General features: G+C 35.9%; 6 protein-coding genes and 1 long non-coding RNA gene across 8 annotated transcripts; 2 read left to right on the forward strand and 5 right to left on the reverse strand.

Annotated features, from left to right (window-relative positions):
• Positions 1-995: 995 nt before the first annotated feature.
• On the reverse strand, positions 996-2,814 carry LOC106292556 (40S ribosomal protein S3a-2-like). Its single transcript, XM_013728168.1, has 6 exons — positions 2,656-2,814; positions 2,454-2,559; positions 1,948-2,085; positions 1,658-1,843; positions 1,372-1,572; positions 996-1,263 (listed from the first exon to the last, which is right to left on the reverse strand). Exons 1-6 carry the CDS (start codon positions 2,712-2,714, stop codon positions 1,165-1,167), a joined length of 789 nt encoding a protein of 262 aa, XP_013583622.1. The 5' UTR covers positions 2,715-2,814; the 3' UTR covers positions 996-1,164.
• Positions 2,815-4,111: 1,297 nt separating this feature from the next.
• Positions 4,112-6,974, reverse strand: LOC106292881 (ER membrane protein complex subunit 2-like). The gene is made up of 9 exons (XM_013728549.1): positions 6,740-6,974; positions 6,270-6,334; positions 5,934-5,982; positions 5,429-5,523; positions 5,269-5,354; positions 5,122-5,181; positions 4,934-5,015; positions 4,545-4,658; positions 4,112-4,452 (listed from the first exon to the last, which is right to left on the reverse strand). The coding sequence occupies exons 1-9, from the start codon at positions 6,924-6,926 to the stop codon at positions 4,279-4,281; spliced, it is 912 nt and encodes a 303-aa protein (XP_013584003.1). The 5' UTR covers positions 6,927-6,974; the 3' UTR covers positions 4,112-4,278.
• Positions 6,975-8,501: 1,527 nt separating this feature from the next.
• On the reverse strand, positions 8,502-12,118 carry LOC106293023 (serine/threonine-protein kinase Nek2-like). 2 transcript variants are annotated; one of them, XM_013728689.1, is made up of 15 exons: positions 11,903-12,118; positions 11,346-11,457; positions 11,194-11,260; positions 11,060-11,125; positions 10,916-10,962; positions 10,792-10,837; positions 10,628-10,708; positions 10,501-10,543; positions 10,366-10,415; positions 10,220-10,301; positions 10,080-10,129; positions 9,927-10,000; positions 9,805-9,856; positions 9,378-9,719; positions 8,502-9,262 (listed from the first exon to the last, which is right to left on the reverse strand). In XM_013728689.1, the coding sequence occupies exons 2-15, from the start codon at positions 11,429-11,431 to the stop codon at positions 8,639-8,641; spliced, it is 1,710 nt and encodes a 569-aa protein (XP_013584143.1). In that variant the 5' UTR covers positions 11,432-11,457; positions 11,903-12,118; the 3' UTR covers positions 8,502-8,638. The 2 variants fall into 2 exon arrangements, with proteins under 2 accessions (XP_013584143.1, XP_013584144.1); XM_013728690.1 differs by having other exon boundaries at positions 8,639-9,235.
• Positions 12,119-13,954: 1,836 nt separating this feature from the next.
• On the reverse strand, positions 13,955-14,997 carry LOC106343538 (probable ribose-5-phosphate isomerase 3, chloroplastic). Its single transcript, XM_013782778.1, has one exon. It carries the CDS (start codon positions 14,910-14,912, stop codon positions 14,085-14,087), a length of 828 nt encoding a protein of 275 aa, XP_013638232.1. The 5' UTR covers positions 14,913-14,997; the 3' UTR covers positions 13,955-14,084.
• A 543-nt stretch (positions 14,998-15,540) lies between these two features.
• Positions 15,541-17,016, forward strand: LOC106293114 (PITH domain-containing protein At3g04780). The gene is made up of 8 exons (XM_013728789.1): positions 15,541-15,673; positions 15,823-15,909; positions 16,018-16,141; positions 16,264-16,312; positions 16,381-16,438; positions 16,531-16,577; positions 16,670-16,747; positions 16,815-17,016. The coding sequence occupies exons 1-8, from the start codon at positions 15,635-15,637 to the stop codon at positions 16,861-16,863; spliced, it is 531 nt and encodes a 176-aa protein (XP_013584243.1). The 5' UTR covers positions 15,541-15,634; the 3' UTR covers positions 16,864-17,016.
• Positions 17,017-18,445: 1,429 nt separating this feature from the next.
• Positions 18,446-19,846, reverse strand: LOC106294082. The gene is made up of 8 exons (XR_001260725.1): positions 19,788-19,846; positions 19,671-19,717; positions 19,534-19,573; positions 19,425-19,459; positions 19,044-19,345; positions 18,848-18,949; positions 18,626-18,765; positions 18,446-18,532 (listed from the first exon to the last, which is right to left on the reverse strand). It is a non-coding gene; the product is annotated as an uncharacterized LOC106294082 (long non-coding RNA).
• A 4,378-nt stretch (positions 19,847-24,224) lies between these two features.
• Positions 24,225-26,357, forward strand: LOC106295919 (pentatricopeptide repeat-containing protein At3g04760, chloroplastic). The gene has a single exon (XM_013731929.1). The coding sequence runs from the start codon at positions 24,549-24,551 to the stop codon at positions 26,271-26,273; it is 1,725 nt and encodes a 574-aa protein (XP_013587383.1). The 5' UTR covers positions 24,225-24,548; the 3' UTR covers positions 26,274-26,357.
• The last annotated feature ends 417 nt before the right edge of the window (positions 26,358-26,774 follow it).

Below are 26,774 nucleotides of genomic sequence, written 5' to 3' on the forward strand. Positions count from 1 at the left end.
TCTTTTGCATAGCTTTATGATTGTATATCCACTTTAGAAAAAAAGTGTACAGCTTTGCACTCTTGCTTGAAAGAACATCAAAGTTGCCTTGGATTGTCAAGTCAGAGAGAGAAAGATCTTTTAGAACAAGCCAAGTTACTTTAGTCTCTTTATACTGTCAATTCAAATTTTTAGATTTGCATCTCTCAATGGGTGGGGGGACCCAAACCAAAAAAAACTGCATGCAGTTTAATAGAAAGCCTTTGAAACAGCTTGCCGTTTGGCTTTATACACAATCTCTCTTTTTGGCTCTTTCGGTCTGTGGGGGAATCTTGAAAAGTTTTAGGGAGAAAAGAGAGAGAGAGACGTAGATGTGTCCTTTTACAATTGCTTCCTATTGCTTCAACAAAGTTTCTTTTGGGTGTTTGTGGAATCATCACATGTCTGCCTTTCTGTCTAGCTACTGTTATAATAATGCCATGACCATCAGTTTCCTATACCATGCCATCTAGAGTCTAGACCCCACCCTACGTTTACTACTGGATTCAAAGACTTGATTAAAACTTGCATCATTCATACTCTCTTTTCTTATTGTAACTAGTTTAAGAAAAATTATTTTGTTTCAAAATGTAAATATTTTCCAAATATCTAGATAACTTTTACATTTATTGGATATAATGTAACCAATCAAATAATTTCAATTTTTTTTATAATTGGTTGAACTAATTAATTAGATATTATTTTTTTAAAGTATCAACTTTCTTAATATTAGTGATTTTAGTCTAAACTACTTACATAAACTTGGAGGGAATAGCATTTTTACAAAGAAGGTGTAAAGACAAGGACAAAGAGAAGCTTTATTCATCTAAACTTAAGCTGATCTTGTAAAAGAAACTTAGTATAGTGATGGCTCAAATAAGATGATCAGATGCAAGATCATGCTGTACCTATCTAGAAGAAGCGTTGGGTGTAATGCACAAGCATGAGTATAGAGACACAATTTGAGAAAAAAGATGTAGCATAAATTATCCAAAACTCGCAAGTTTATACTGAGAAAAGTCATTAATACACCAAAATTAAGAAGCTGAGGGTCCAAAAGAGTGTGAAAAGACACAAAGCATTAAAGAAACTAAAGTTTAGAAGAAAAAACGATCTCTCAAATTCATCCCTTCTTCAAAAAACATCTTAAGCTCCAATGATCTCAGTAGGTTCCTCGGCAGCAGTCTCATCGGCCGGCCTGTCAACCTTCACACCAACATCCTCTGCTGTGTAGTCTCCGTGAACCTACAAAGATTTATAAACAAAACAATTTGGTTAATTCTTTTTGATGATGAATCATATTAAAAAAAAAAAATCAAGAGAAAAGGTGTTGTTAGGGTGATTTATCTTCACCTCCATGAGCTTTCCAAGGTCGAATTTGGGAGCCTTGAGGATCTTGACTTTACGGATGAAAACATTCTGGAGAGGGTAGATGCCCTGAGTTGCCTTCTCAATATCCTTCCCAATAGCTTCGGGAATAAACTTGGCAACAAGCTCCTTGAGGTCACAAGAGGAAGCTTCCTTGATCATAATCTCCCTCATCTTGCTGCGAATCTAAGGGAATGCACACAAACAAAACAAAGATCAGGAGAGAAACAGAAGAACTAAAAGACTAGAAGTTTCAGTAATGAATATATACCTGACGGATTTGGCTAGATTGAGCATAGCAAGTTCTCTTGACTTGGTTAGCACGTCTCTTGGTGAAGGCGATGCAGAAAAGCCTCAATGTGTAGTTGTCAGTGGTTTTGACATCAACATGGGACTCGATCAGAGTCTGCCACTTTTTAACCAAGGACCTGAGCTTGTCGGTTGTGAAGTCCATACCCTAGAGATGAAAAAAGAGAGAGAGAGTAAGAACTCAGGAGTGCACCACAAGAAAAACATGAGATGATGTTTCGAAATCTAATGTTTTAAATCATGTGTGCTTACCCAGAACTGGGTCAAGACATTCCTGCCCTGGACATCTTCAGCTCTGAGACGGATCTTCCTGTAAGCGTGGTCCTCATCACCTTGGAGATCAGCAAGAGAAACCTCGAAAACTCTGTGTTTCAAACCCTCTGATGCAATCTGGTATGTTTCAATACAAACACAACAACATCACTAAAATTCTCAAAGCTATGATTACTACAGTAACATCACAACATGAGATATACAACTGTCGGAATCATTCTAAGAACCATTACACTAAGTTCCGACAAAATGCTACTGATTCTACAAAGAATCTAGCAGAACATTATCTCAGAATCTGAAACGATTAACGAGCTTGTAAACCATACACTACAACATCATTAAATTCTCAAAGCTATGATTTTGCAATTACTAAGGAACAACATTACTAACAACTGTCGGAATCAATCTAAAGAACCATTTGCAATTAAGTTCCGACAAATCTCAGCTCTACAAAGAATCTCACAAGCTAAAGAGACAGTTGTTACCTTGGTACCCTGAGTTCTGGAAACAAGTGTCTTTCCGACATTTCTGTTATTGAAGTTAGAGGGAGCCTTGATGTCATACCAATCCTTCTTGGAGAAAGGATCAACACTGCCATCATTCAATTACAAAAAAAAAAACAAATCAAATTACAAAACTCAATTGACTTAAAGAGCTTTCAAAAGATGTATAAAAAATAATACTTACATCTTCTTCTTCCCTCCTTTTCTTCCTTTAGAGATTCGTTTGTTCTTCCCGACGGCCATGGCTGAGGATAATTAGCTCGACGACGAAAGCAAACAGAAGATGTAACTTCTACGGCGCCTGTTGTGTTTTAAACCTGCGTATTAGGGTTTTGAGTTTCTTTCGTTGGACACGATGAGATCGAACAGTTTGGGCTTTTCAAAGTAATTCATGAGCCCAAAAAGGCAATATTTGATACACACATAAGGCTCAAATTAAAAGGCCCAAATATATATTTACTTGTGAAAAAAAGAGGTAACAAAAAATGGCAATATTTGATACTTGTGTTTGATTAAAAAAAAATAATTCAATCTTTGGATACAAAACAAAAGAAATTATACAAAAGTTGTATTAGATAAATCAGTTGATAAATATAATTGTTAGTCTAGTAAACCATGTAACATGTGAATCAATGTATAATAAACTCAAGAGACAACAACAAGTTTAAACCAACAAATGTGACTGTAAAATTAGTTCAAAAAAAAAAAATGTGAGACTACATTATCTTTTCTGTGTTTTGTATCCTTTGTGTGTTGCTTTCTAATTTTTTGAACATGTGTGTTTTTAATGTAAAACTTATGTTTGAGATTTTAATATTTTGCCTTATTATAGTTTAGTTGTTATTTCTATGTTGTATCCGTATCTAGATCTTTTCAGGTTTGATTTTTCATTTAAGTTTCTGTTACCGTATTATGTCTTTGTTCCCGTTCCCGTCCCACTGCTGCTTAGCTTCCAGCCTACTTCATATTTAGCTTGCTTAGCTTCCAGCCTGGTTGTATTTCCTCTCAAGCTCCGCATTTTTCTCATGATTCTTCACTTTTTGCTCGACAACTTTTTTTCATAATTTTTTTTTAATTTTTTATATAAAATATGCTTTATTTTTCCTAATAATTTTTTCCTGATAAATTTTTACTGTAATATTATTTTTAATTTATTTTAATTTTACTCTTAACAATTATTTATTACACTTGATTTTAATTTTACTCTTAACAATTATTGTTTTATTATACTTTTGTAGTTTTTCCTTTCAACACTTAGGTCAAAATAACAATTTAAATGAATAAGTTTTTATAATAAGATTGCAATGCAATATCTAATTTGATATTAATACTAAATGAATACAAAACAGAAAATATAAATGTGAAGAGAATTAAAAAAAAAAAACTTATACCAAAGTTGTATTAGATGTATAATTAGTTTATAAATATAATTGTTATTGTATAGTTTCTAGGTTAATTACATGATAATTAAATTTGGTTCTTTTTGTTATGACTTAATTAGCTCGATTAGATTTAGTAATATTTGGTTATTTTTGTTAGGATTAAATACATAAATAAATATGGTTCTTTCTGGTTCTTTTTGTTAGGATTAAATACATGATTAAATGTGGTTCTTCCTGGTTCTTTTTGTTAGGATTTAATTAGCTCGATTAAACACCTCTAGTAAAAGCGTGTAGCTGGGAGTCAATGTGTATATAATAAACCAAGAGCAAAGATGAAAAAAAAATTATAATAACAATGACAACAAAAAGCCAAACAAATAAATGTGAGCAAGCGTTTTTCATTCCTCTTGTGGTCTCTAATGAACTTAAGAAAGTTTCAAGCTTCTTAAAGCAGACGAGAGGAGGTTGAGTTTGGCCGGAGATTTTTGCTTGTACTCTTTCTCCAAAGCAGTTGCAGCCAGAGACTGAAGCTCTTGTGCAGCCATGTCCTTGTCCTCTTTGTTCCTGCCTCTTGAGAGCTGTGAGATCGCTGATCCGCACTGATTTCACATAGATAAATCACTTCAATTTGGTGTCAACTTGGATACCGAGGTGGATTAAACCGGTGTGAGAGGATGAAAGGAGATCTTACCAAGCATATTCCGAGGAGGGCTCTCGTGCTTTTACCGCCTGTTAAGTCTATGGTTGCTGCATAGTACTTTCTTGCTGCGATGAGGTTTTCAAGTCCACCAATCGTATAGAGAACCTGGTTTTAGGGATTACAAAAAAATTGCATTAATAATACAATACTAGAATCATACATGACCAAAGCGGTTATTTATAGTTCAAACTTAAAAAAATTCAAAGTTTTGGATTCCAAGTTTTGCATTGGCTTACACATGTGAATGAATGACCGCTAAACTCAAGTCTAAGATGCATGCTCAGTACAGTGTCTTAAACAGACTTCTTGGTGATGGCCATAAATGTACAGACAAGGAACAACATGACTTTTTTAGCAATGGAAATATTACAGAGACTTACATCTGCATATGCTAAGTGGTACAACGGAAGAGTAGGCTGAGATAAAATGAGCTCCTCGTAGCAGAAAGCTGCTTGTTTGTACCTGTTACAGATTATAAATTAGATATGGTTGATTATAAATTGTTAAATGTTGCTTAGTGAATTGTTTGTCAAAGAGAGTCCAGAGGACTGAGGATAGAGAGGCGCACATTTGCAAGGAAACATAAATTTCTGCAAGTTCTCTCCAGGCATCATGATCAGCCATAAATCTACATTAGACACAGAAGAGCAAATGAAGGTGATCAATTTCACCGATATACTTATATCAATCCAGCTTGGGGTTAGTAAGTACTCACAATTCAAGATATTTGTTAAGATGTTCAATGGCTAGGGAAGGTTTGCCCTGTGCCTTGGCCATAGCCACCTTTCTTTTGTGTATCACCTAGACACCGAGTTTACTTTCAATGACGCAATTTTTGGGTAGTAGTTTCATGAAGCAAAGATGTGACAACTTACTTGATCGAGTGGATTATCCTCCAAAAGGATTGAATAGGCTTTTTCAGCCTCTTCCCACATTCCCTTCGCTTCTATAAGCAACGCCTCCAGCTTTCCTGAAATATATATTACCAAGATGCAGCTCAGATTGGGATCAAGGTAAACTAAGAAACTAAAATGCCTGCAGAGCCCAACTTTCACAGAAAACATCAGCGCACAGATAGGCACACACAACAGAAGACTCCAAAATATCAAAATAGACAACAAAAGAAAACTGAGTAAGAACTGGTGAATAAACAAAGCTTACAGACTATATGAATTCAGCTTGGCTTAGCTGGTGGTATACTAAATTCTTCTAACTTTTGGGAAGGTAATGCCAGAAAAAGGTTCAAGACCTCGTTATGGATTCCTGAATGGTTAATGGTGTATCCTAGTAGCTAGCCTAGAGAGGGGGATGCAAGCAAATCATGAAGTCCAACAAGAGTGAAGAAATTGATAAGCTTCTCAAAAGTTGATATGGACTTACCCACACGTTTGCTCTCCGGAAATTTCTTCTGCAGTACCTTGATGCAATTCTGCAAAAAATACAAGAGCGCCTTTTTTGTGAGATAACAAAATTCTCTTCAGCAAGCTTGGCTAAATGCGGAATTGAGAAGAATGCTTTGGAAGGCAAAAGCGATACCCAAATTCGAATTATAACTATCAATCCTTCATTCGAAAAAGTAAGAACGCATCCATGACTTTTACAAGATACTTGAACCTCAGAAATAGTATATATACATATATACAATCTTGAATAAAATATGTAACAATTCTTTAAAACAAATTATCATCCTCAATGTGGTAGTGGAAGGCAACTCACTTGTGCAACAGCAAGAGATTGGCAGTCCATAGCTGCGATTGCTACCTGCTCATATAGTGTCCATTCTACACAGAAAAAGGGAAGACATTTAGCTCTTTAAGTTTATTAAACAAACATCAGCTCTCCAATTGCATTTCAACAATTAGTGTAAAAGAAACCTCTAATTAAGCTAAGACACCAAAAAAAAACAAATCAAATCACATTGAGAAAGATATGACATTTACAAAAAAAAAAAAAAAAAAAAAAAAAAACTCCTTGGAGAGAACAAAGCATTACAGATTGGATATGTACAGAACTAAACAAACTCCATGGAAACATGTTTTTTCTTTCTGAAACAAAAGTCTTTCCTTACATCAAGTATTCAAGTAAGTGATGAAACACTGAACAAACCAATCTAAGAATAACAGATAATTACATCAAATACAGATTGAGAAGCACATCAACACACTGTAATAGCAATTAACGTATACCATCTGGACCAAGAGAGAATCGCTTTCCCGAATCGTTCAAGATCGAGAGACCGTGCTTGAGCACAATCTCTGATCGGCGAACCTTGAGCTTGCGAACGAGGCAGAGATACTCCCAAATGCCTCCTCCTCCGTTCTCGACTTGATTCTCGAGTTGGTTTAGCTCTCTCTCCTCCGTCTTCGTCACCATCTCTCTAGATTTGCTCTGTTGTTTGTGTGCCTTAAAAATTTGTGGATCTGTTTGTTGTTAGTGTGGGAAGAAGCTCCATCACGAAAGTCGCCTTTAATTGATCCCGGTTCGGTTATATTTTCGTACCGATCTGGTTAACATCATCGGTTTTCAATTGAAACCGGCTCAAGTCGTGATGATGGAGAGTATTTGATCTGGTTTACAACATTTTATCGGTTTGGAGAGACTCTCTGATACAACGGTTGTATTCGGATATTTTTTTTTGTCCGAAATAAGCATCAAATCGTCAATGATAGTTGCAATTTCTTGAATTTCAAAGTAGGCCTGCGCATTTTAACCTCGACCCGAAAATCCGATCCGGAACCGGACCGAAAATTTACAAATACTTTTTGGATCTAAATTTTTTTTACCCGAAAAAACCGAAACCGAAAGGAACCGACCCGAATAGACCTGGATGCGAAAAGAACCGACCCGAATAGACCATGACCTAAAAAGAACCGATCCGAATAGACCCGACCCGATAAAAACCGATTTGTACTTGGCTTAAAAATATGTATATCTAAAACTACGATATTTTTGTGTTCTATTTTATGCTAGGTGTCTTGCCCGCACATGCAGACATAATCTTCTTATAGATATTTATTATTTTATATTTTGTTAATTCAAAAAAAACATGTTAAATTATTATTTATATTCTTAACAAGTTTATACCAAACATAAAATAATTTATATATGACAGCAAATTTCATTAAAATATATATACTAATTATTGTGTTGAAATTTTCAAAACACTCATATATTATAAATGTTTTAGACTATATTTTTATACAAATATTTTTTCTTCATTAATATTTAATTATATACTGTTTTATATCTTAATTTTTATAATAAAAATATTATTTAAAGATAACAACACGACATATAAGTATTATCTTATTTTTTAGAAATATAAAATATTATTTCAAGATAACAACAAAATATACGAGAATTATCTTTTTAGAAATTTAATATTATTAATATAAAATTTGTTTTTAATTAGATTATTATATATAAAATTTATTAAGGGTAACAACGACATTAACCAGTCTAACTTTTAACGTGAGAACTCGATTCCGAAAATTCACTTCGCAAATAATAGTATAGATATACTATTTTATAATTTAGTTGAAATATCTTTTATTAACAACATTTGTTGTTGTTTTGTAATATTTTTTAAGTAATATGAAGCTATAAAATGTAAAATTTAGAATTTAAAAATGTTTTATTTTAATTATTAATAGTTTCATTTAAGTTATTTTGTAACATTTTAGATATATATGATAAATATCAACTAAATTTGATGGAATTGGGTATGTCATGTCTTTTTCAGATCTTAAATACCCGAACCCGAACTGGAACCGATATGGACCCGAAAGTTTACAGGTATTTTATGGGTATTTTAATTATAGACCCCAACCGACCCGGACCCGAGAAGAACCGACCTGAACCCGAACCGAAAATTTCTATGTACCTTTTGGATCTAAATATTTAGGACTCGAAAGACCCGGACGAAAAAAACCGGTCCGAACCCGAGCCGAAGACTCAGGCCTATTTCAAAGTATTAGAGACACAGAAACGTTAGCTACTCATTACATAACACAGCCTAAGCAGTTAACTATCAAGTAGAAGATTCTTTTCACAGTCCCAACAAGTTAGAATTAAAAAATGATCAGTTAATCTTCCAGCTTAGTAGTCTCCTTGAAGCTCTTGGACAACCAAATCGCTGTCTCTCTAGGTGAAACTTTGCCTGGACCAAAGGGTCTCAGCAAGACATTCAGCTCATTGTACCTCTCATCTTGAAGCAACCTCGCACTGAACTCAAGCAAACCTTCAAGTGCCTCGGCACGTTGCTGGTAAGAACTAGGATCAAATCTTTGTCTTCTTACACCAGATGAAGCCCTGCTTGATGCTCCTCCTGCGGTTGCATTCTGATCAGATGATGACTCGCTGCTCCTGTTTTCCTGGTATGCATCTTCTATGGTTAGGCCTGGTTCGAGGGTGAATTTGTCTTTTGTGACTGAGCAGTCTAGTGGTGGGCTGTATGAGCCTCGAGACGATGCTTTCTTCGGAACAAATGGCTCTTCCTCGTATGATGCTAATGTAAACTCAATCTTGTCGATTCTTGGTGCGTTCATTGACACGTTGGGAGAGTTTATCTGGTGGAGAGAGGAGTCTTTGATTGCTTTTACAGGCTTTCTTGTGCTAGGCATGGAGGCTCTGCGAATCAACGCTGCTGATGTTCGGTTTGTGTGATGTGATGAAACAGGAAGCTGTGCAACATTGTATAAACAAACCTCCTGTCAGGACCAATCCACTTATCACCGATTGGTTTAAGTTGGAAACTCGTAATAAAACCGAATCTAACACAATCAGTAAAACCAGTAAGTAGAGTATTGAGGATAGATCACTTACTTGACCAAGATCACTCCTAGGCTGTCTTGATCTCAATGGAACATACTTAGAATTTTTAGAAGCCTCTGAGGTTCTACGAACAACGGTTCCATCTCCACTTTCATCTGTACGTAATGCTTGCACAGGTTTTTTAACAGAAGAAGAAACAGAATCTTCTTCCTCTTTACACCTGAGCCTGCTTGGACCAAAGCTATGGCTTTTGCGTGGAGGAGGACGCCTTCTCTGCTGCTCAGGAAAGCTGTTTCTCCTGGCGGATTCAGATTCTGGCAACACACTGTTTTTTGGATCTTGAGTCTTCTGAATATACGGCTGAAGCAACGGTTGTCTGAGAAGCTCAGCAGCCTATATAACAGAAGAATAGAGATGATGTTTAGTAATCAAGTTTGTTCACTTTTCACAAAAAGGACAATGATAAAACGTTACGTACGCTTGGTCTGGCTTCTGGATTTTTCCGAAGCATGCTTTTAACCATACACCGGCTGAAGAAAGCAGTTGCCTAGATAAGTTTAATTTTAATAGAATCTCACATTGAGACAAAACAAGACTTACAAGGCAGCAGAGTATTGAGCTGGAAGTGGAGGAACGATTGATCTGTTAATCCTGTTTATTAGTCCTTGCATGTCCTGCAACAATCAAAAAACTTTGTGATGAAAAAACATAATCCGGAGGAGGAACATATAAATGTAAGGTTTGAGAGCTTACAAAAGCTTTGAATGCAGGCTTCATAGCTGTCATCTCATACATACAACAACCTGAAGAAAAAAGAAAGACAAAGATTCAGATGAAATATTCACCTAGAGGTAAATGTTAAGAATCTTAGTCATGGGAGATGATAAACTTGCCAAGCGACCAAATGTCCGACTTGGATCCATAGGGTATATCAGCTAGTAGCTCAGGGCACATGTAGCTTGGCGTTCCCACCACCTGGTTTTGAAGAATCAAACCTAAGTCCGGAACAAATAAAAATTGAAGGATACTATATACTTACTGAAGATGCGAGGTCCTCTGACGTTAAGACCTTGGCAAGTCCAAAATCACCTGCGTATACATCAATGAGTTGATATGACACACTATGATTGGTAAGGAAAATGATATAATGTAACAAATTTGCAAAGCATCTTACCTAGACGTATATCTTGATCCTTTGTCAAGAAGATGTTTGAACACTAGATGGATAAATAAGTTAGTTCTGTATCGTTCTAGAGATTATTTTCAACAAATTATGTTTGGTCCTAGGACAGAACATCAACCTTGACATCACGATGGAGAATGTGATTGGCATGCAAGTACTCAAGAGCTAACAAGATCTGAACAAGCCATTTGCAGAGTTTCTAATAACAAACAACAAAAGGAGAGATTCAGAAACTGTGTCAATGACCAGAATCATTCATTCACACTTTGTCTTAGCACAAACCTCTTCAGAGAAGTATACACCGTTCGTTTTCTTAATCGCTTCCGCCCTGTAAAAGCACAAGAAACAGAAAAGTCAGTAACTGTGTCAAAGAGACTCTTATTTAGTCAGTAGGAATAAGCTTTACATGTCTCCTCCTTTGCAATAGCCTATGATAATGCACACATAGCACCCCTACAAGCACACACATCCATAGACCATAGAGCTGCTGGTTACATTTTTCAAATTTTATATTTTAAGAAACGAAAAGATACTGTAAATATAATTATACCTTTTCAACCCAAGAGTCTCTATATTCCACAATGAATGGATTGTTTATCTTTCTAATCAACTCCATCTACAAAGGAGATAACAGGAGACTGTTAGTTTACACTTTACAGAACAGGAGAAGAGATATAAAACAACCTCTTGATGAGCAGATCTTCTTGTCCTACCACTCTGCCGAGCGAGCCTGATTTTCTTCAGAACATACCTTCAGACAGCAAAAGAAACAGAACATTATAACAGATAAATTCAAATTTCAGACAACACCACGCAATTTTACGTGAAGGACGTACAGTTTCTTCTCATGCCTATGTCTCACAAGATGAGCAGACCCAAAAGACCCTTTTCCGATTTGCTCAAGTACCTCGTAATGCTCCATTGTCAAACTCTGAGATTATAGAATATCTGACGCCAAATGAAGATAAAAAGACACATTGAAACAAATCAGTTTTATCCTTAGATCATGTTTCTTGTTAAGCAACACGAACCGTACCTCAAATAGAATGAGCAAAAGCACTAAACAAAAACGGAAAGAGTGAAACTTTCTTTCTTCAATTGTTCTAAAAGTTTTGCCGTGCCGAACCCACCAAACGTAAAAGAAGATTTTGACACGAAACCTATTCATAAAAATCGAATCTTTTCGTCGTGTAAAATGCAGTTATTAAGAAGTTTCTAACGTTTTATTGTGAAAAGACAAAAACTTTTCTGAGATAAATTGGAATTACAGATCACTATCCTCGCATTCACAGCTTTTTTTTGACAGTCTATAACACAACGAAGAACACAGCATTGTTGCTAAAAAGAAATAAAAAAAACGGTTATTTTGGTGAGTGAGAGAGATAGAACAAACCTTAAAACGGTGTCGTTGTGAGATTCAATCGGGAGATTTTGAATAAGAAAACGAAGAAGTTGAAAGACAGAAGTTCCTGCATTACGTGGAGGAAGCTACAAAACGGCACCGTTTCCGGAGAAGGAGCAACGGTAGTGAATAAGAGGAGGCATTATACTAGAAGGTGAAGAAACTGGTTCGCCGTGAGACCTGCTCTCTTGAGAGGAAAACGACAGATTTTGCTCGATGGAAGTTAACAAGACTTTGTAATTTCCTTTATATAAAACTTCAGACAACAATATACTTTAATATTTAAAAAAAAATATATATATATATATATATACTTTAATATTTACAGTTTAATATTATACAGTATGTCTCACCCTTTTATCCAAATGATGTGACCTTACTTTATTTATTGATTTGAGTTTATAAGCATAAAATGACAAATTCGCCTTGAGATAATATATATTATTTTTTGTAGTTCGTGCATAACGATTTATTAATATTATTTGATTAATAATTGATTAGGTCGAGTTACAAAAAAGCCATGGCAAATAATGTATTTTAAAAGGTAGTGAATTTTGTTTTGCTATATCTACATAGACATACCTTTTTTTTTATAGAGACATATTTCTTTTCTTTTTTGATAAAATCACAAAAGTATTTCTTGTCTTATGGTTTCTGTCATTTAATTGCTGCCACGTTATATTTGTTCATATGTCATTGTTATAGATAACATTATTGTGTTGACAAAAATAACATTGTTTTGAAAAGTCTCAACTAAATAACACTAGAATCATTGTAAAATCAAAATTCAAAATCTATATTAACTCTTTATAAATACACACTCTAATAACAACCCAATACTAATAGATAAAATTTTGAATATTCCATTGTTATATTAGTATTATTTTATTTTGTTCAGTGCATCTTCATTTTATAGAAAATACTATATTTACTTAAGTTTTCCATTACAATTTCAGTATTTTTACAACCAGATGACCCTGAACATTACAGTAGAAACAAAACGCTAATACATATTTTTCATTAAACATGCATATATGTTTGTAATTAGATATGAAAATGGGTCTGTACATTAAGTCATTAACATAGTGGCACTCAACCAACACAAATATTTTTGTCCCTCAAGCTTACTGGCTGAGAAAAAAATGATTCATTATGCAAACATCTTTATTTGTCTTTATTCATTTTATAAGTTCTTGCAAAGCTTATTTCGTCTTACTTCACACCCACTTATATCTTCCCTTCCTTCTCCATGAAACTATTTATTAGACCTTTAGTAGCTGAGGGCAAAGGCAAAACCGCGTGAGCGTGAGTGTACTGAATTTTAATAATCATGTCAACGGGAGATCTATTTTTTCCTTTTAAAAGGTTACCTGGTTACATGGATGTAACTCTTGTATTTTGTTTTGTTCTCTAGAGTTGTTCTATCAAATTGCAGGGAGGTTCATTGTTCGATCCAGTCAGACTGTAGCTATATCTCCTTCTTGTCCTTTTCCCCATGGTTGTACTGTTTAATAAATAGTTTCAAAAAATCAAAATGCAAATTCATGAAGAAAAATCAAAGTTGTATTAGATTTTTGATATTGAATTGGAGAAGCCAGTTTCATCTTTGGGAATTACATTGATGTATTTCTAACCTAAATCATCAATAAATCGATCATTTTAAATCTATTTATCAATCAAAAGCCATGTGTAAATTCTTTATATTGGTTGACAAAAAAATATTTATATTCTGGTGCAAAAAAACACTTAATAGTAGTAAGAATCTAGATCAATAATATATGAAATTTGATAAATGTTTTAATAAGTTTATTGATCGTGCTTTGAATTTGAGAGTCCATCCAAAAACCTATAAGTCCTAAAAACAGAGCAGGCCTAAATATGTTATATAGCATGCCTTAATATATATCATTGGGCTTGAAAAATGTTGATTAAAGCCCATCACTCATGAGATTGGGCTTGAATAATTTAGACTACTTTCTCAGTAGCTCACTGTTACTGGAATTAAAGTTTCTACTGTATACAATTTGCAATCATTCATGGATGCGAAGATCACTTCATTTTTGTTGCTAATCCCCTTCTGAAATGCTGAAATTTCGAATGATGCTGAATCGAAATTAAAGAGTTTATTTCAAATTTCACAAAGGAGAAAAAAATTCTCATCCAGCGAAAAACCTCACTTGTTCATAACTTCAACACCATTCTTCCCAGCGATAATCACCGAAGTAGCCATCCCAAGAAACAAACCATGCTCCACCACCCCCTCAAACTTCCCAATCTCCCTCCCCGCGGCAAACCCATCCTTCAACGGCTCCTTAAAATACAAATCAATAATAAAATTACTATTATCCGTCACATACGCCTCCCCACCCTCACCAACCCTCAGTTTCGCCTCGCACCCAAACTCCCTAAACAAATCCTTCAGCCTCACCAAATTAAACTTCCAACAGAACTGAACAACCTCGACGGGCATCGCCAGCCCGCTCCCTCCTAGCCCCTTCACGAGCTTCGTATCATCCGCAACGACGATAAATCTCTCGGCAACGGCCTCCACCATCTTCTCCCTCAGGAGCGCGCCGCCCCGCCCCTTGACCAGGTCCAGATTGGGATCCACCTCGTCGGCGCCGTCGATCGCGAGGTCGATTCTGGGGTGCGTGTCGAGGGCCACGAGGGGGATCCCTAGGGATCGGGCTTGGTCTTCGGTGCGTTTTGACGTCGGGATGCCGACGATGTCGTGGAGCTGGCCGGAGGAGAGGAGTTTTCCGATTTGGTCGACGGCGAAGGCGGCGGTGGAGCCGGTTCCGAGGCCGAGGACCATCCCCGGTTTGATGGATTCGACGGCTTTTTCGGCGGCGAGTTTCTTTAGGTCGTCTTGGGAGAGTGCGACGGACTGGGCCTTGACGGAGAATGAAACGGAGGTGGGACGGGGAGAGGAGGAGCGTAGGTTGGGAGAAGGAGCGCGTAGAGTGAGGTGAGATGATGAGACGAAGGATAAGGAAGCCATTGGAGACGAGAAGTGTTTGGTTGGAGCAAGGTAGAAACAAAATAGTAGAGGTTGGGTTTTTGAGATTTGAGTGGAAGAGGAAGGTGAAGGGTAGTTTTAATAGTTTTGTTTAGGCCCGGGCAAAATAACCGGAACAGAAGAACTGAACCAAAATATCCGTAACCTGAACCAGGCCAGTATCCTCGGATAATATTCGAACAGCTCATATATTTCTGTAAGTGAAATAACCGAACCGAAACCAAACCGAAAACCGAACAGATATCCGAATATATAAAAATATTAATTATATATATATAATATAACTAAACATATATTTTTAATTTAATAATTTATTAAAAATATCTGAATCGGATCCAAATGAGAACCGGATTTTTTTCGGATATTTTCCGGTTATTAGTTTTACTATTTGAACCGAACCGAACCCGAAACTATCCGAACATAACTGAACCGAAAATAGATCAAGTAGTAAATGAATCCTCTACCTGAACTACCGAACTGAACCGAACCGATATCCGAAATGTCCAAGCCTAGTTTTGTAGTTGGTATAGGGGTATAATCGTCAATATGAATCTCGTATTTGGTTGGTGAAGACTCTAACCCGCTGAGGCAGTCAGAGGTTTACCATTGCGGCGTCGTTTTGATTCGTCTACGAGTCTAATTACTTTCCTCCACTTTCTCGATTTTTCAGATTTCTTTGCAAGAACGAAACGAAAAAACTCACGATGTCCGCCGAATCAGCCAGCGATATTCCTAAGGGACAGGTGAACTAATAGTAATCTGTTTTTTAGTTTTTATTCTTTTGTATATGCTTTTAAAAGTAATCTTAATTTTTTTGTTTCGAATCTCTTGTGATGTAATTTTTGAGCAATGGATTCTATTAAGTTTGATTGGTTGTGTTTTGATATTTCAGGTTGATCTGCTAGATTTCATTGACTGGTCAGGTGTTGAATGCCTCAACCAAAGCTCAAGTCACTCCTTGCCCAATGCTCTCAAGCAGGTTATTGATATTTAATATGATTTATTTTGACATGTAGAACATATTAGTCCTTAATACAAAATAATAGTTTGCAAATTGTTTGATTGATTTACTCGTTTGTGAATGTAGGGGTATAGAGAAGATGCGGGTTTGAACCTAGAGAGTGATGCTGATGAACAGCTACTAATCTATATTCCTTTTAACCAAGTTGTCAAACTGCATTCTTTTGCTATCAAAGGCCCCGAAGAGGAAGGTAATGTTGTTAAAAAAATAAAAGAAAACATTTGTTTTTGATTTTTTTAGTGTTGCATTTGGTTTTGTTACTTTGTTATTAATGTTTTTTTTTTTGCTTGCTTGCTTATATAAACATCTCAGGTCCTAAAACGGTGAAGTTTTTCTCAAACAAAGAACACATGTGCTTCAGGTATTATAGCTATATATGACTTGGTGATTATTATTATCGTTGTAATAACTCAATCCTCTTTGATACAGCAACGTCAATGATTTTCCTCCGAGTGACACCGCTGAACTAACCGAAGAAAACCTCAAGGTAAAACATTTCTTAAAACCTAAATTTTATTTCATTTAGTGACATCTATTCCATCTTGTATTGAGACTTCTCTGTTGAAATCAATTTTATAGGGAAAACCGGTGGTTCTTAAATATGTTAAGTTTCAGAATGTTCGTAGGTAAAATGCTTTTACCATGTTCTGTTGTGTTATATTATACTTGCTCAGCGAAATCACTAGCTCGACCTAACCTTTTATCTATTTGATTAAAGCTTGACGATTTTCATTGAAGACAACCAATCGGGTTCTGAGCTCACAAAGGTTCAGAAGATCGCTCTTTACGGCTCAACGTAAGTATCTCAGAAATGTTTTATTACTAGACTCACAATCCTAGAGATAATGTTGGTGCAATTACAGGGTTGAGACTACTGATATGAAGGGGTTGAAGAAGATTGAAGATCACTGAGCAAACAAAAGAGTGATCATTTATCACTTTGATTTCTACTATTCTGTTGTTGGTTTCTTTGCTTATCACTTACTTTTTGAAGTTTCTTCAAATATTGAGGTAGACTAGAACTTGCGATTACAAGCTTATTTGATAAGATGATTGAGACCATAAGAGAGGACTCAATAGTCAATATGATCAGACCTTAACAACAAGAGCGTCCATGAGGTCAGGGCCGGCAGCCCAGTGTCCCTCAACCAAACAACCACTCCACTCAACTCCCCCTTTTGATCCCTTTCCACTTTGATCTCAACACACCAGATTTCCTTCTTCTCACAAATCTCTATTTGCAAAAACACAACCACCTTTTCACCATATATCACAGGGCGTGAAACATTAGCATCCTCATCAGTGATTAGTTTGACGCCCTTCTCATCTTGTACACAAATTTGTCTTACATCAACCGCTTGTAATTCTCTGAACCGTGGATCGGAGAAGTAGGATACTGCGTCCAGAGAGCATTCATTATCGTACCACGCCTTTAAATTTAAGATGTCCGTCTTTAAAGTCACCATGTAGAGCTTATGATCACTCTTGTAAGTCCACTGGTACATACATACGAAAGTCTGAGGGATCCGGTTCAAGAACATATTCATTCTCGAATATGCTTTGTATCCTTCGATACTTATCTCACCGACACTACCGACTTCATTTGGCATGCTTGGGAGGTGGTGTGCTGCCGTGTGAAACCTACAGTCAATGAGTAACGTATCAGTAGATGAGAGACTCTCATCATCAGGGATCACAAAGATCTTCGAATCCACGGTCACGTAGCTACTACGTGGAGATAATCGAGGGAGTGATGTGACATGGACCATGCTAGCGAATCAGCATATCCTACGAATGCGTTAGGAAGCATCGTGTTACTGCTATTTCTGATAAAAGTTTTCTTTAACAACATGTTTGATGTAATTTATGATTCATGTAATATGTTGCATTGATTTGATATCAATAAAGATAAGACGTTATTAAAAAAAAATATATAAAATAAAATTAATAAATTTTGCATTGAAAACCGAAAATGATATTTATTTTGTAACGGAATTTTTTTTTTACAATGACACTTAATATTGAACGGAGAGAATATCATTTAGAGCCCTGGACAAGTTGGAGTAAGATTGATGAATTTGATGGTGTTCAAGTTCTAAACTTTAATTAATTAGAAGAGAGCATTTTGATGACAAAATAAGTGAGATTATTAGAAAGCACGAAATGAAAACAAAACCAATATCAACGGTTTCGGTGGACAAGGGGGAACCGAGGCCTTGGATCAATATTTCATTTTGTGGAAACATAGGTATTAAGCTTAGTCTTTTTAAGTTACTAAAAACTTTACTAAAAACTTGATTGGAGAACCAAGTTTGTAATATTGTTTCTACAATGTTTTATCATAAAAAACAGCACACAAGAATATAAACATAACATTTAAAATCCAGACAAAACATAACATTTCGAAGAGCGAGGCATTGCATGACAAGTAGTTAATAACACGGGAGAGAGAGAGAGAGAGAGAGAGAGAGAGAGAGAGAGAGAGAGAGAGAGAGAGAGAGAGAGCATTTCTAATCCGTAAGTCTTGATCATCTTCTGATTTCTCGTCACTTTTAAGCTTTCTTACCCAAAGGCAACCTAGCTGAAACAAACAAACAAAGAGACGCAATGAATGAAAGGTTTTTTACACTTTTGTTTCTCAAAGAAGAAAATAAAAGAAGAAAAGGTAACGTACCTGCGCGTGATAAGCCACACCTCACCAATTTTATAGGGAGGACCGTAGTGACTGCAAATTTAGAGCCTCGTACAGTTCTTCAGCTAAGTTTCAGAGCCTTGTCCATAGTATCTAGTCCAGAGATAACAAGGAGAACAAAGCTGCAAAAAACTCAAACGGTGGCTTTAGTTAGCAAGTTGATAAAAATTAACCAGCAAACTTGGTGGGAGGAAGAAAACACACCCGTTACAGATATCCATAATACCGGATTCAGGGAAAAACTCAAGTAGCATCTTGTCGATATCATCCTCATCAAGGGAAGTATCAAATCCTGTAATTTTCAACCTATAGCAGGAGAGGGAGAGAGAGAGATCATATTATCAACATGACACACACGGATACAATTAATAAGAAAAAGAAAAAAAAAGAATCAATTTACGTGCGCTGTCGGATATCGTCTGAGGGATTGCAAGGAGGAAAGACATGGTCAAGGTGATTGTCTTCAAAAGGGTAAGACGTAATTTCTAAAATACGTCCTCCAACGCCTCTGCTTCATATTCTTCATAAACATAGATAAAGGCGTAACTGCAGAGGGTAAGAGTGTCGAAGTCTACGGGAACATAAGCATGTATTAACTTTATTCCACGTGATGCGAAGTGTTTTCTCAGAGCCTCTTCCACATCCTCCCTAGGAGTAGGAGGGGACGTGTCGTATCCCTTGACCACCATCCTCCTAATAATGCTATATATATATATTGCAAAGGATATTAATTAATTACCGAATGATCTCTCTATCTAATTAGATAGGAAAAGAGACGAACCTGGTCCCTGCGTAACTATCGTTCAATTCCTGAACCTAAAAAGTAAATATAAGATGTAATCAGGTATCAAGAAACAACTAATTTCGAGAAACAGTAAGCGAATAATTACTTTGATCGTGGACCAATATCCCCCGGGCCTTATATCAATGCTGTTGCAAAAGAATTTAAATAATTAATCACCGTTTATGATCTATCTATCTATCTTATCTAATTACAGATACAAAATCTCAGAAAAGAGAAACGAACCTCCTGCCTTTTGGAATCTCTGCATCACTACCCTTCCATTCCAGACCCTACGTTGTTACAATCGATCTTATCAGAAACAATCCTACGAAGAAGAAGAAGAAGAAACAATTTCATTACTTTGTTCGTGGATTCGTCCATGGCCACTGCTGTGCTAGGTTTTTCGAGAGGCAATGAAGATATTTTGTTTTCAAATTCTAGGGATTTTTGGTCTTTATAGAGACTCTCTCGAGACCTTTTTTGGGCCGTAACTATCCTTCTCGTTGGGTCTTCATTTTAGTTTTGGCCTGTACTAGGCCCTTTTACTCATATTCCTCTTTCCCTAGCATATTCTTTTTGCAATAGATGGGGATCGGATCCCATCTTTTTTTTTGTCCTAGGACTATTATTGTGTTTGAAATACAGCATAAAATGTATGACTCTATTTTATTATAATAGAAGACTAGTTGATAAAGATGGCAAACAGATTGTCTCTTCCAGGATTTTCTTCAATCAGTGAGTCATGTCCGCACGGGCTGCCGTTTCCAAAATGGCTTTCCAAACCCGTCCCGCTATATGTATAATAAGCCTTTGCGGTCGGTCCACGCAGCAGAACGCTTCAACCCACTCCAAAACATTTCAGGCCACTTTGCATTATGATTCAAATTGTCGATTTAACTAGATATGAGTCATCAGCCATTGATTTGTTTTTTTTTATATTCAAAACAATAGTTGTAGTTACTTTTGTCACGTCCAAAACATATTAACATATCAAGTAAAGATAATTACATAAGGTATTTATTAGCTTATAACTCATAAACTCATAACTAATGCCTTCGTTTGTTGAATCCAAAAAATAAATAAAATCAAATACCAAATCAAAACTACTAATCCCAAATTAAATAAAAAGAGAAAACCAAATCGAAACACCGCCAAAGCTCGAACAGTCATAGCCGGAACTGGAGTCGTCATTGACGGAGTTTGAATCATCATCACCGAAGCTCGAATCATCAACCCCGAAACTCCTTACGTTTTCTCGGGGTAAGTCACACAAATCGCCTTCTTCTCACTCTTTTTCTTGTTTTTTTTGAAGTAAAACAAGAAATGAAGAAAAAAATATGGGTCTTGTAATCCCGCACGATCCGTTTCGGTCCATCCCGCAAAAGATCCAGTCTCGCAAAGACCCATTCCGAAAAGCCCGTAAATCTGCAGGTCTAGAAAATTTCGTCCCAATACCGTTTCGCGACAGTCATTTACGGCTCAGGCCCACAGTCCAGGTTCATAATTACCATCTCTACTAGTTGATGATAAATGACGGTTAAATTATATTAAAAAGTATCAAAAGGACTAAAATATCCTTGTACCAATGAAGTTTACGAGCAAATATAAGGAACATCTCAAAATAATCATTAAGCAAAAGTACGACAAATTAATATTTTATCATAAAATAGCACACAGGAAAAAGAACACTAAAATAAGTTTTATTAAGTGGTAATTGACTATTATACTCTCTCATTTTTTAGGTAAAGTGAAAATAAACAAATATTTAAATAAAAATGGAGTTCTTTTACCTTTTTAGTTTTCTCGAAATTCTTTTCGAATATTTTTGAATTTTTTTTCTTTTCTTTCTTTTTTAAAAAAATCAACTCTTTATTTTTTTAAACAATTTTAAAATCTTCTTTTTTAATTTTTTTCTTGTTTTTTTAAAGCTGGATAACTATGAAACTCATATATTCAATTGGTGTTGACCCGGGCTCGTCTTTGCTTATTATAGGTCTGTCCATTTATTGTCTGAAAATAAATTTCGTGTATATAATTATGATAATTTAATCATTCGCCTTTCTCGAATACAATATCAATTCACTTTACATTCACATATGGGTTTCATGTGATTGGGTAATAGAGGCTTGGTTGGCTAAGTAAATGACAACATTATAATAACCAAAAATGGAATATTTTATTAAATCTAATTTTGTTAGCCGAAAGTGAAACGGTATGCGTCTCACGATTAAATATTTTGCAGTGTCACCAGATCTCTAACCAAAAGATTTGAACAAAACATATGCCTCTCATCATCATCCCTTTGCGTCTTTCCAGTTCATAATTCACATGCTAAAACCATTCAAATAGATCAACTAGTCTAATTTTATTTTATATAATGTTGGCATGCATGATGCATACTACGATATGACTGCCCACAATTAATACTATTGCAACAAGTAGTTTTATATAGTCTAATTTCGGTTGCTTTCACACTATTTTCTTCTAATAATAGAATCTATCAGCACAGAAGTTACTAATAGTCGAAGCTATGCAAAACGCATTTTAATAGTGCTTGCCTTTTTGTATAAGAATTGTGTTTTCTTTGTTGTGCATGTCACTTGCAACTTAAGAAGAAAAGATCCTTGTTAACATGGTTCTTGCCTTCTTGGATGTAACATTGTATGCAAAATAGTAAATACTCTTTCTAATTTTTTATCCTTTTTATTTTCTTGACGGCTCTAGTTTTTTAACCTTCTGTATGTTTGGAAGATGGTGTTATATGTGTCAGCATGCGTTGTCTTTAGGCGTGACCAATATTCAATTTGCATCTTATTTTATCTGTAATTCATAACGGGACCACAAGTTCATGTTCTCATCACTTTCTCAGCTCCCCAAATGCCTTCTTTGTTTACTAAACAAAATACTTATTATTTGCAACAAATCGCTATATTTGAAACCGTAATATTATTTGATATCTTCAGTTTAAATTCATACTAAAGTTCTCTATCTATTTTCACTTAATAAGATATAGATAACTATGTGTTCAGTAAGTAACTTTTTAAACTTAACTTATATTTTAAAATAAATTTTATTAAATATTATAGATTTTACTATTTTCTTACTAATATTTAATATAGATTTGATATATATTAAATCAATTTGTATAAAACTAATAAAAATGATATAAAATTGTATAATTATCAAAAATTTAGTCTAAACAATATTTATTAAATTTGTAGATATATAAGAAACTAATGATCTTACGATTAGATATTTAAATTTAAGAAAAAATTGTAGAAATTTTTGAAATCTTTAGTAATACAAATTGTGTAATTATACAAAAATAATAATATTTCGAAATTTAAAATGTTATATATGAATATATTTATTTTATAGATAATATATGAGTTATTACCATATTTTAAAAAGGTTTACCAAAAAGAAATATCAATATTAAATGTAATATATGAATTATTACCATATTCTAATAAGTTTGCTAAAATATAAATTAACATTAAATGAAATTATTTATGTCATATTTTTTCTGAACCCATGTCATCAATTTCAGTAACCATGTCATATTTTTTTTGTGAATTGATCGTAGAAAAGATACGTGGCAAAATCACTTTGTAAATATAGCGTAGAGGATACGAAGGTAACATCAGAAATTTCACTATGTATTTGGGTGAGGAATTAGTGTTGTTTCATTGTATGTGAAATGTTTTTACTTTTTCTTATTACTGTGTGGAAAAACTGAAAAGACAACTGTAGCGAAGTAGAGATAATATAATACAAAAGTAAGAGAGTTTCGTTGTATTGGTTAACAACCTAACATATGTAAATGTGAAATCATGATCAATTAATCTTTCTCTCTTTTCCTTAATACATCATGTCATCAACTATCCCCTTCTCTATGTGATATGTATGTATATTACTTATTTATTTAATTGTTGGAAATTCTGATTACAGACACGTGTTTATTACTAATTGTATGTTAACGTTCTGAAGAACCAAACACAGAAATTGTTAATTAAATCATCATTAAAAAGCTTTAAATTTACATCAGACCGACTCTTCAAACACAACTAACGTTCAATAAAGTAATAATAATATGATAATATTCAAATAATGATCAATGATTCATTCACAAATCACACCCTCTAGCTTCTCGAGACTATTTATACCTTTCTTCTCCCTCTCATTACCCACATGAAACAAGAAGCTCACACACACAACACACCCAAACCCATGTGTATATGCAAGTAAATATCCCATGCACCAGTAGCAGTTAAGCTGCCAGCATGATCTTGTCTTCCTCTCTTAAGCTTCATATATAACTAAGCTAAGGAAATATATAATTTTCTTGTTCTCATAAGAATATATGATAATAGCTTAGAGAGAGAGAGAGAGAGAGAGAGACTAGGTCATGCTGGTAGTTTCACCTGCTAATGACTAGCATGAAGAAGAAGAAGAAAGAAGACATGTGGGAAAAGTATATAGTATTCCTTATGAACCTTCTCATCCAGAAAAAGGGTCTCATCAAGTGTAACCATGCAGAGTGAGTAATTAAACAGGTCATTTTAACTTCATTTTGTACCCTCGGTAACTTTCTTAGTCACTGCGAAATCTCATATTGGCATTTGCATTTATGTGTTAATATTATCATCACGAACGTTAAGCTATAAGAACTTTGACTAAATTATCTTCAAACGACGTCGTATTGCTCAAATGCTTTTGACTCTCTCTGTTTATCAAAAGACTCAGGACAAACGTCACTGAACTAGCGGGATTGATTCTATCTTGTAATCCTATCCTGTATCCCTGTATTCTTCTCTTTCCCGGTTAAGACAATAAATCAAACAAAATTAGTACATTAAGGATTTTGCATTTTGAGGATTAGAAAACGAGTGGTCGTGGTCGCCCTCTGTTCCTGCTTCCCCCCTTCCTTCTCTATCCTCCAAAGTCCTCGCCTTTCCCTCTCCTCTCGCACTATCTCCACCGTCTCACCTCTCGATTCTTCTCCGATCGCAATTCCGCTTCTGGGTTTCTCGCTCCTCCCCTGAACTCCCCAGAAAGTTTGTTCCTTTACTTCATTTGCTCTGTTTTCGCCCACTTCCATGAACCTTAAAACAGATAGAAATGACGCCACTTTCCTCTGAGCTCGTCGGTTTCACCATCCCTTTCTACTCCAAAACATATAAACACTACAATCGAAGCTTCTTAACCTGCTCTAACGTCAATGTCAAACCTTTCTCAACCAATCTTCAAGCATCCACAACGGACGCGAGACAAACTCATTCACACTCTCTCGGATTCAGAGACACACAGACGCTCAAAATCTTCCACCGCTCGTGCCGGTCAGGCAACTACACCGAGGCTCTCCACCTCCTCGAGAGCATGGTTCCTAAAGGCTACAGCCCCGACGTGATCCTCTGCACGAAGCTCATCAAAGGCCTCTTCAACCTCCGCAACGTCCCCAAAGCCGTTAGGGTCATGGAGATCCTCGAGAAGTTCGGGCAGCCTGACGTCTTCGCCTACAACGCCTTGATCAACGGGTTCTGCAAGGTGAACCGCATCGACGACTCCACGAAAGTTCTCGATAGGATGAGGAGCAAAGGCTTTTCCCCTGATACTGTGACTTACAACATAATGATTGGTAGCTTGTGTAGCAGAGGGAAGCTTGATCTTGCCTTAAAGGTGTTTGATCAGTTGGTTAATGATAACTGCCAGCCTACTGTGATTACTTACACGATTTTGATCGAAGCGACGATGCTTGAAGGCGGCGTCGACGAGGCCTTGAAGCTGTTGGATGAGATGTTGTCTAGAGGGTTGAAGCCTGATATGTTTACTTACAACACGATCATCAGAGGGATGTGTAAAGAAGGGATGGTGGAGCGCGCTTTCGAGATGATTAGGAGCTTGGAAGTGAAGGGATGTGAGCCTGATGTGATCTCTTACAACATCTTGCTTCGCGCGCTTTTGAACCAAGGGAAATGGGAGGAAGGGGAGAGGCTGATGAGCAAGATGTTCTCCGAGGAGTGCGAGCCGAACGTTGTGACTTACAGCATTCTGATTACCACTCTTTGCCGCGATGGGAAGATCGATGAGGCGCTGAATCTCCTTAGGCTTATGAAGGAAAAGGGGTTGACGCCGGATGCTTATAGCTACGACCCTTTGATCGCTGCGTTCTGTAGAGAAGGTAGGTTAGATTTAGCTATCAAGTTCTTGGAAACTATGATCTCCGACGGGTGTTTACCGGACGTGGTGAACTACAACACCGTGCTGGCTACGTTGTGCAAGAACGGGAAAGCGGATCAAGCGTTGGAGATCTTCGGGAAGCTAGGCGAAGTGGGGTGCTCGCCGAACTCTAGCTCCTACAACACGATGTTCAGCGCGCTGTGGAGCAGCGGAGATAAGATCAGGGCGTTACAAATGATATCAGAGATGCTTAGTGACGGGGTAGACCCCGATGAGATCACTTATAACTCGATGATCTCGTGTCTATGCAGAGAAGGGATGGTTGACGAGGCTTTAGAGTTGTTGGTTGATATGAGAAGCTGTGAGTTTCATCCCTCGGTTGTTACATACAACATTGTTCTGTTGGGATACTGTAAAGCTCATAGGATTGATGACGCCATACGTGTTCTTGACACAATGGTGGAGGATGGGTGTAAGCCTAATGAGACTACTTATACAATGCTTATTGAAGGGATTGGGTTTGCTGGATATAGAGCTGAGGCTATGGAGTTAGCTAATGATCTGGTTCGAATCGACGCGATTTCTGAGTTTTCATTCAAGAGATTGCATAGGACTTTCCCTTTGCTTAATGTTTTACAGAGATCTTCTCAGACACTTGGCCATTAGGATTAACAACACATTATGTTATTGATTTTAATTGTTCAGGTGAATCAGAAACAAACAATAAACTATGGCTCTGCTTTATAGATCGCTGTGACTGCGACTGATTGCAAGTTACTCGTTTTGGTCATGCGAGTGGTTACAATTAGTTAATTTTACAGTGATTGATCGTTGCAACTAAGTCAAAAATCATGAGACAAACTAATGAACATCAATGTTTTAAAAGTTGGTCTACACAGAGGCAGCAAATCGTTAAATATTCGAAATGATTTTCTTAAAATACAATTTATGCGCTTCATATCAGTTTAAACTGTTGTAAACCCATAAAAACTTGTTTAAACAAGTTTAAATAGATCTAAATTAGTATAAATCTTTTAACATAACTATACACGTTTGTCTAATTTTTTATTGAATGTTTAGTTTTTATAATTCACTGAAATAATATTATAATTAAATTTAAAAATTAAAATATATAATGTAAATATAAAATATATAAAAATAAATCAG

The sequence above is a fragment of the Brassica oleracea genome, chromosome C5, assembly GCF_000695525.1.
Source record: "Brassica oleracea var. oleracea cultivar TO1000 chromosome C5, BOL, whole genome shotgun sequence".
In the NCBI taxonomy this organism is placed as follows: domain Eukaryota; kingdom Viridiplantae; phylum Streptophyta; class Magnoliopsida; order Brassicales; family Brassicaceae; genus Brassica; species Brassica oleracea.

Excerpts from the sequence above, each read along its gene's own strand:
- LOC106292881 (XM_013728549.1), bottom strand. The coding sequence starts at position 6,926 with ATGGTGACGAAGACGGAGGAGAGAGAGCTAAACCAACTCGAGAATCAA. Across the intron at positions 5,182-5,268 it reads CTTAACAAATATCTTGAATT|ATTTATGGCTGATCATGATG; the intron begins GTGAGTACTTAC and ends TGTCTAATGTAG. Across the intron at positions 4,453-4,544 it reads CCCTCCTCGGAATATGCTTG|TGCGGATCAGCGATCTCACA; the intron begins GTAAGATCTCCT and ends ATGTGAAATCAG.
- LOC106292556 (XM_013728168.1), bottom strand. The coding sequence starts at position 2,714 with ATGGCCGTCGGGAAGAACAAACGAATCTCTAAAGGAAGAAAAGGAGGG. Across the intron at positions 1,573-1,657 it reads AATCTAGCCAAATCCGTCAG|ATTCGCAGCAAGATGAGGGA; the intron begins GTATATATTCAT and ends GCATTCCCTTAG. Across the intron at positions 1,264-1,371 it reads ACCTTGGAAAGCTCATGGAG|GTTCACGGAGACTACACAGC; the intron begins GTGAAGATAAAT and ends AAATCTTTGTAG.
- LOC106293114 (XM_013728789.1), top strand. The coding sequence starts at position 15,635 with ATGTCCGCCGAATCAGCCAGCGATATTCCTAAGGGACAG. Across the intron at positions 15,674-15,822 it reads GCGATATTCCTAAGGGACAG|GTTGATCTGCTAGATTTCAT; the intron begins GTGAACTAATAG and ends TTGATATTTCAG. Across the intron at positions 15,910-16,017 it reads TGCCCAATGCTCTCAAGCAG|GGGTATAGAGAAGATGCGGG; the intron begins GTTATTGATATT and ends TTGTGAATGTAG.
- LOC106293023 (XM_013728689.1), bottom strand. The coding sequence starts at position 11,431 with ATGGAGCATTACGAGGTACTTGAGCAAATCGGAAAAGGGTCTTTTGGG. Across the intron at positions 10,416-10,500 it reads GGATCAAGATATACGTCTAG|GTGATTTTGGACTTGCCAAG; the intron begins GTAAGATGCTTT and ends ATGTATACGCAG. Across the intron at positions 9,857-9,926 it reads GCTCAATACTCTGCTGCCTT|CCGGTGTATGGTTAAAAGCA; the intron begins GTAAGTCTTGTT and ends TGCTTTCTTCAG.
- LOC106295919 (XM_013731929.1), top strand. The coding sequence starts at position 24,549 with ATGACGCCACTTTCCTCTGAGCTCGTCGGTTTCACCATCCCTTTCTAC.
- LOC106343538 (XM_013782778.1), bottom strand. The coding sequence starts at position 14,912 with ATGGCTTCCTTATCCTTCGTCTCATCATCTCACCTCACTCTACGCGCT.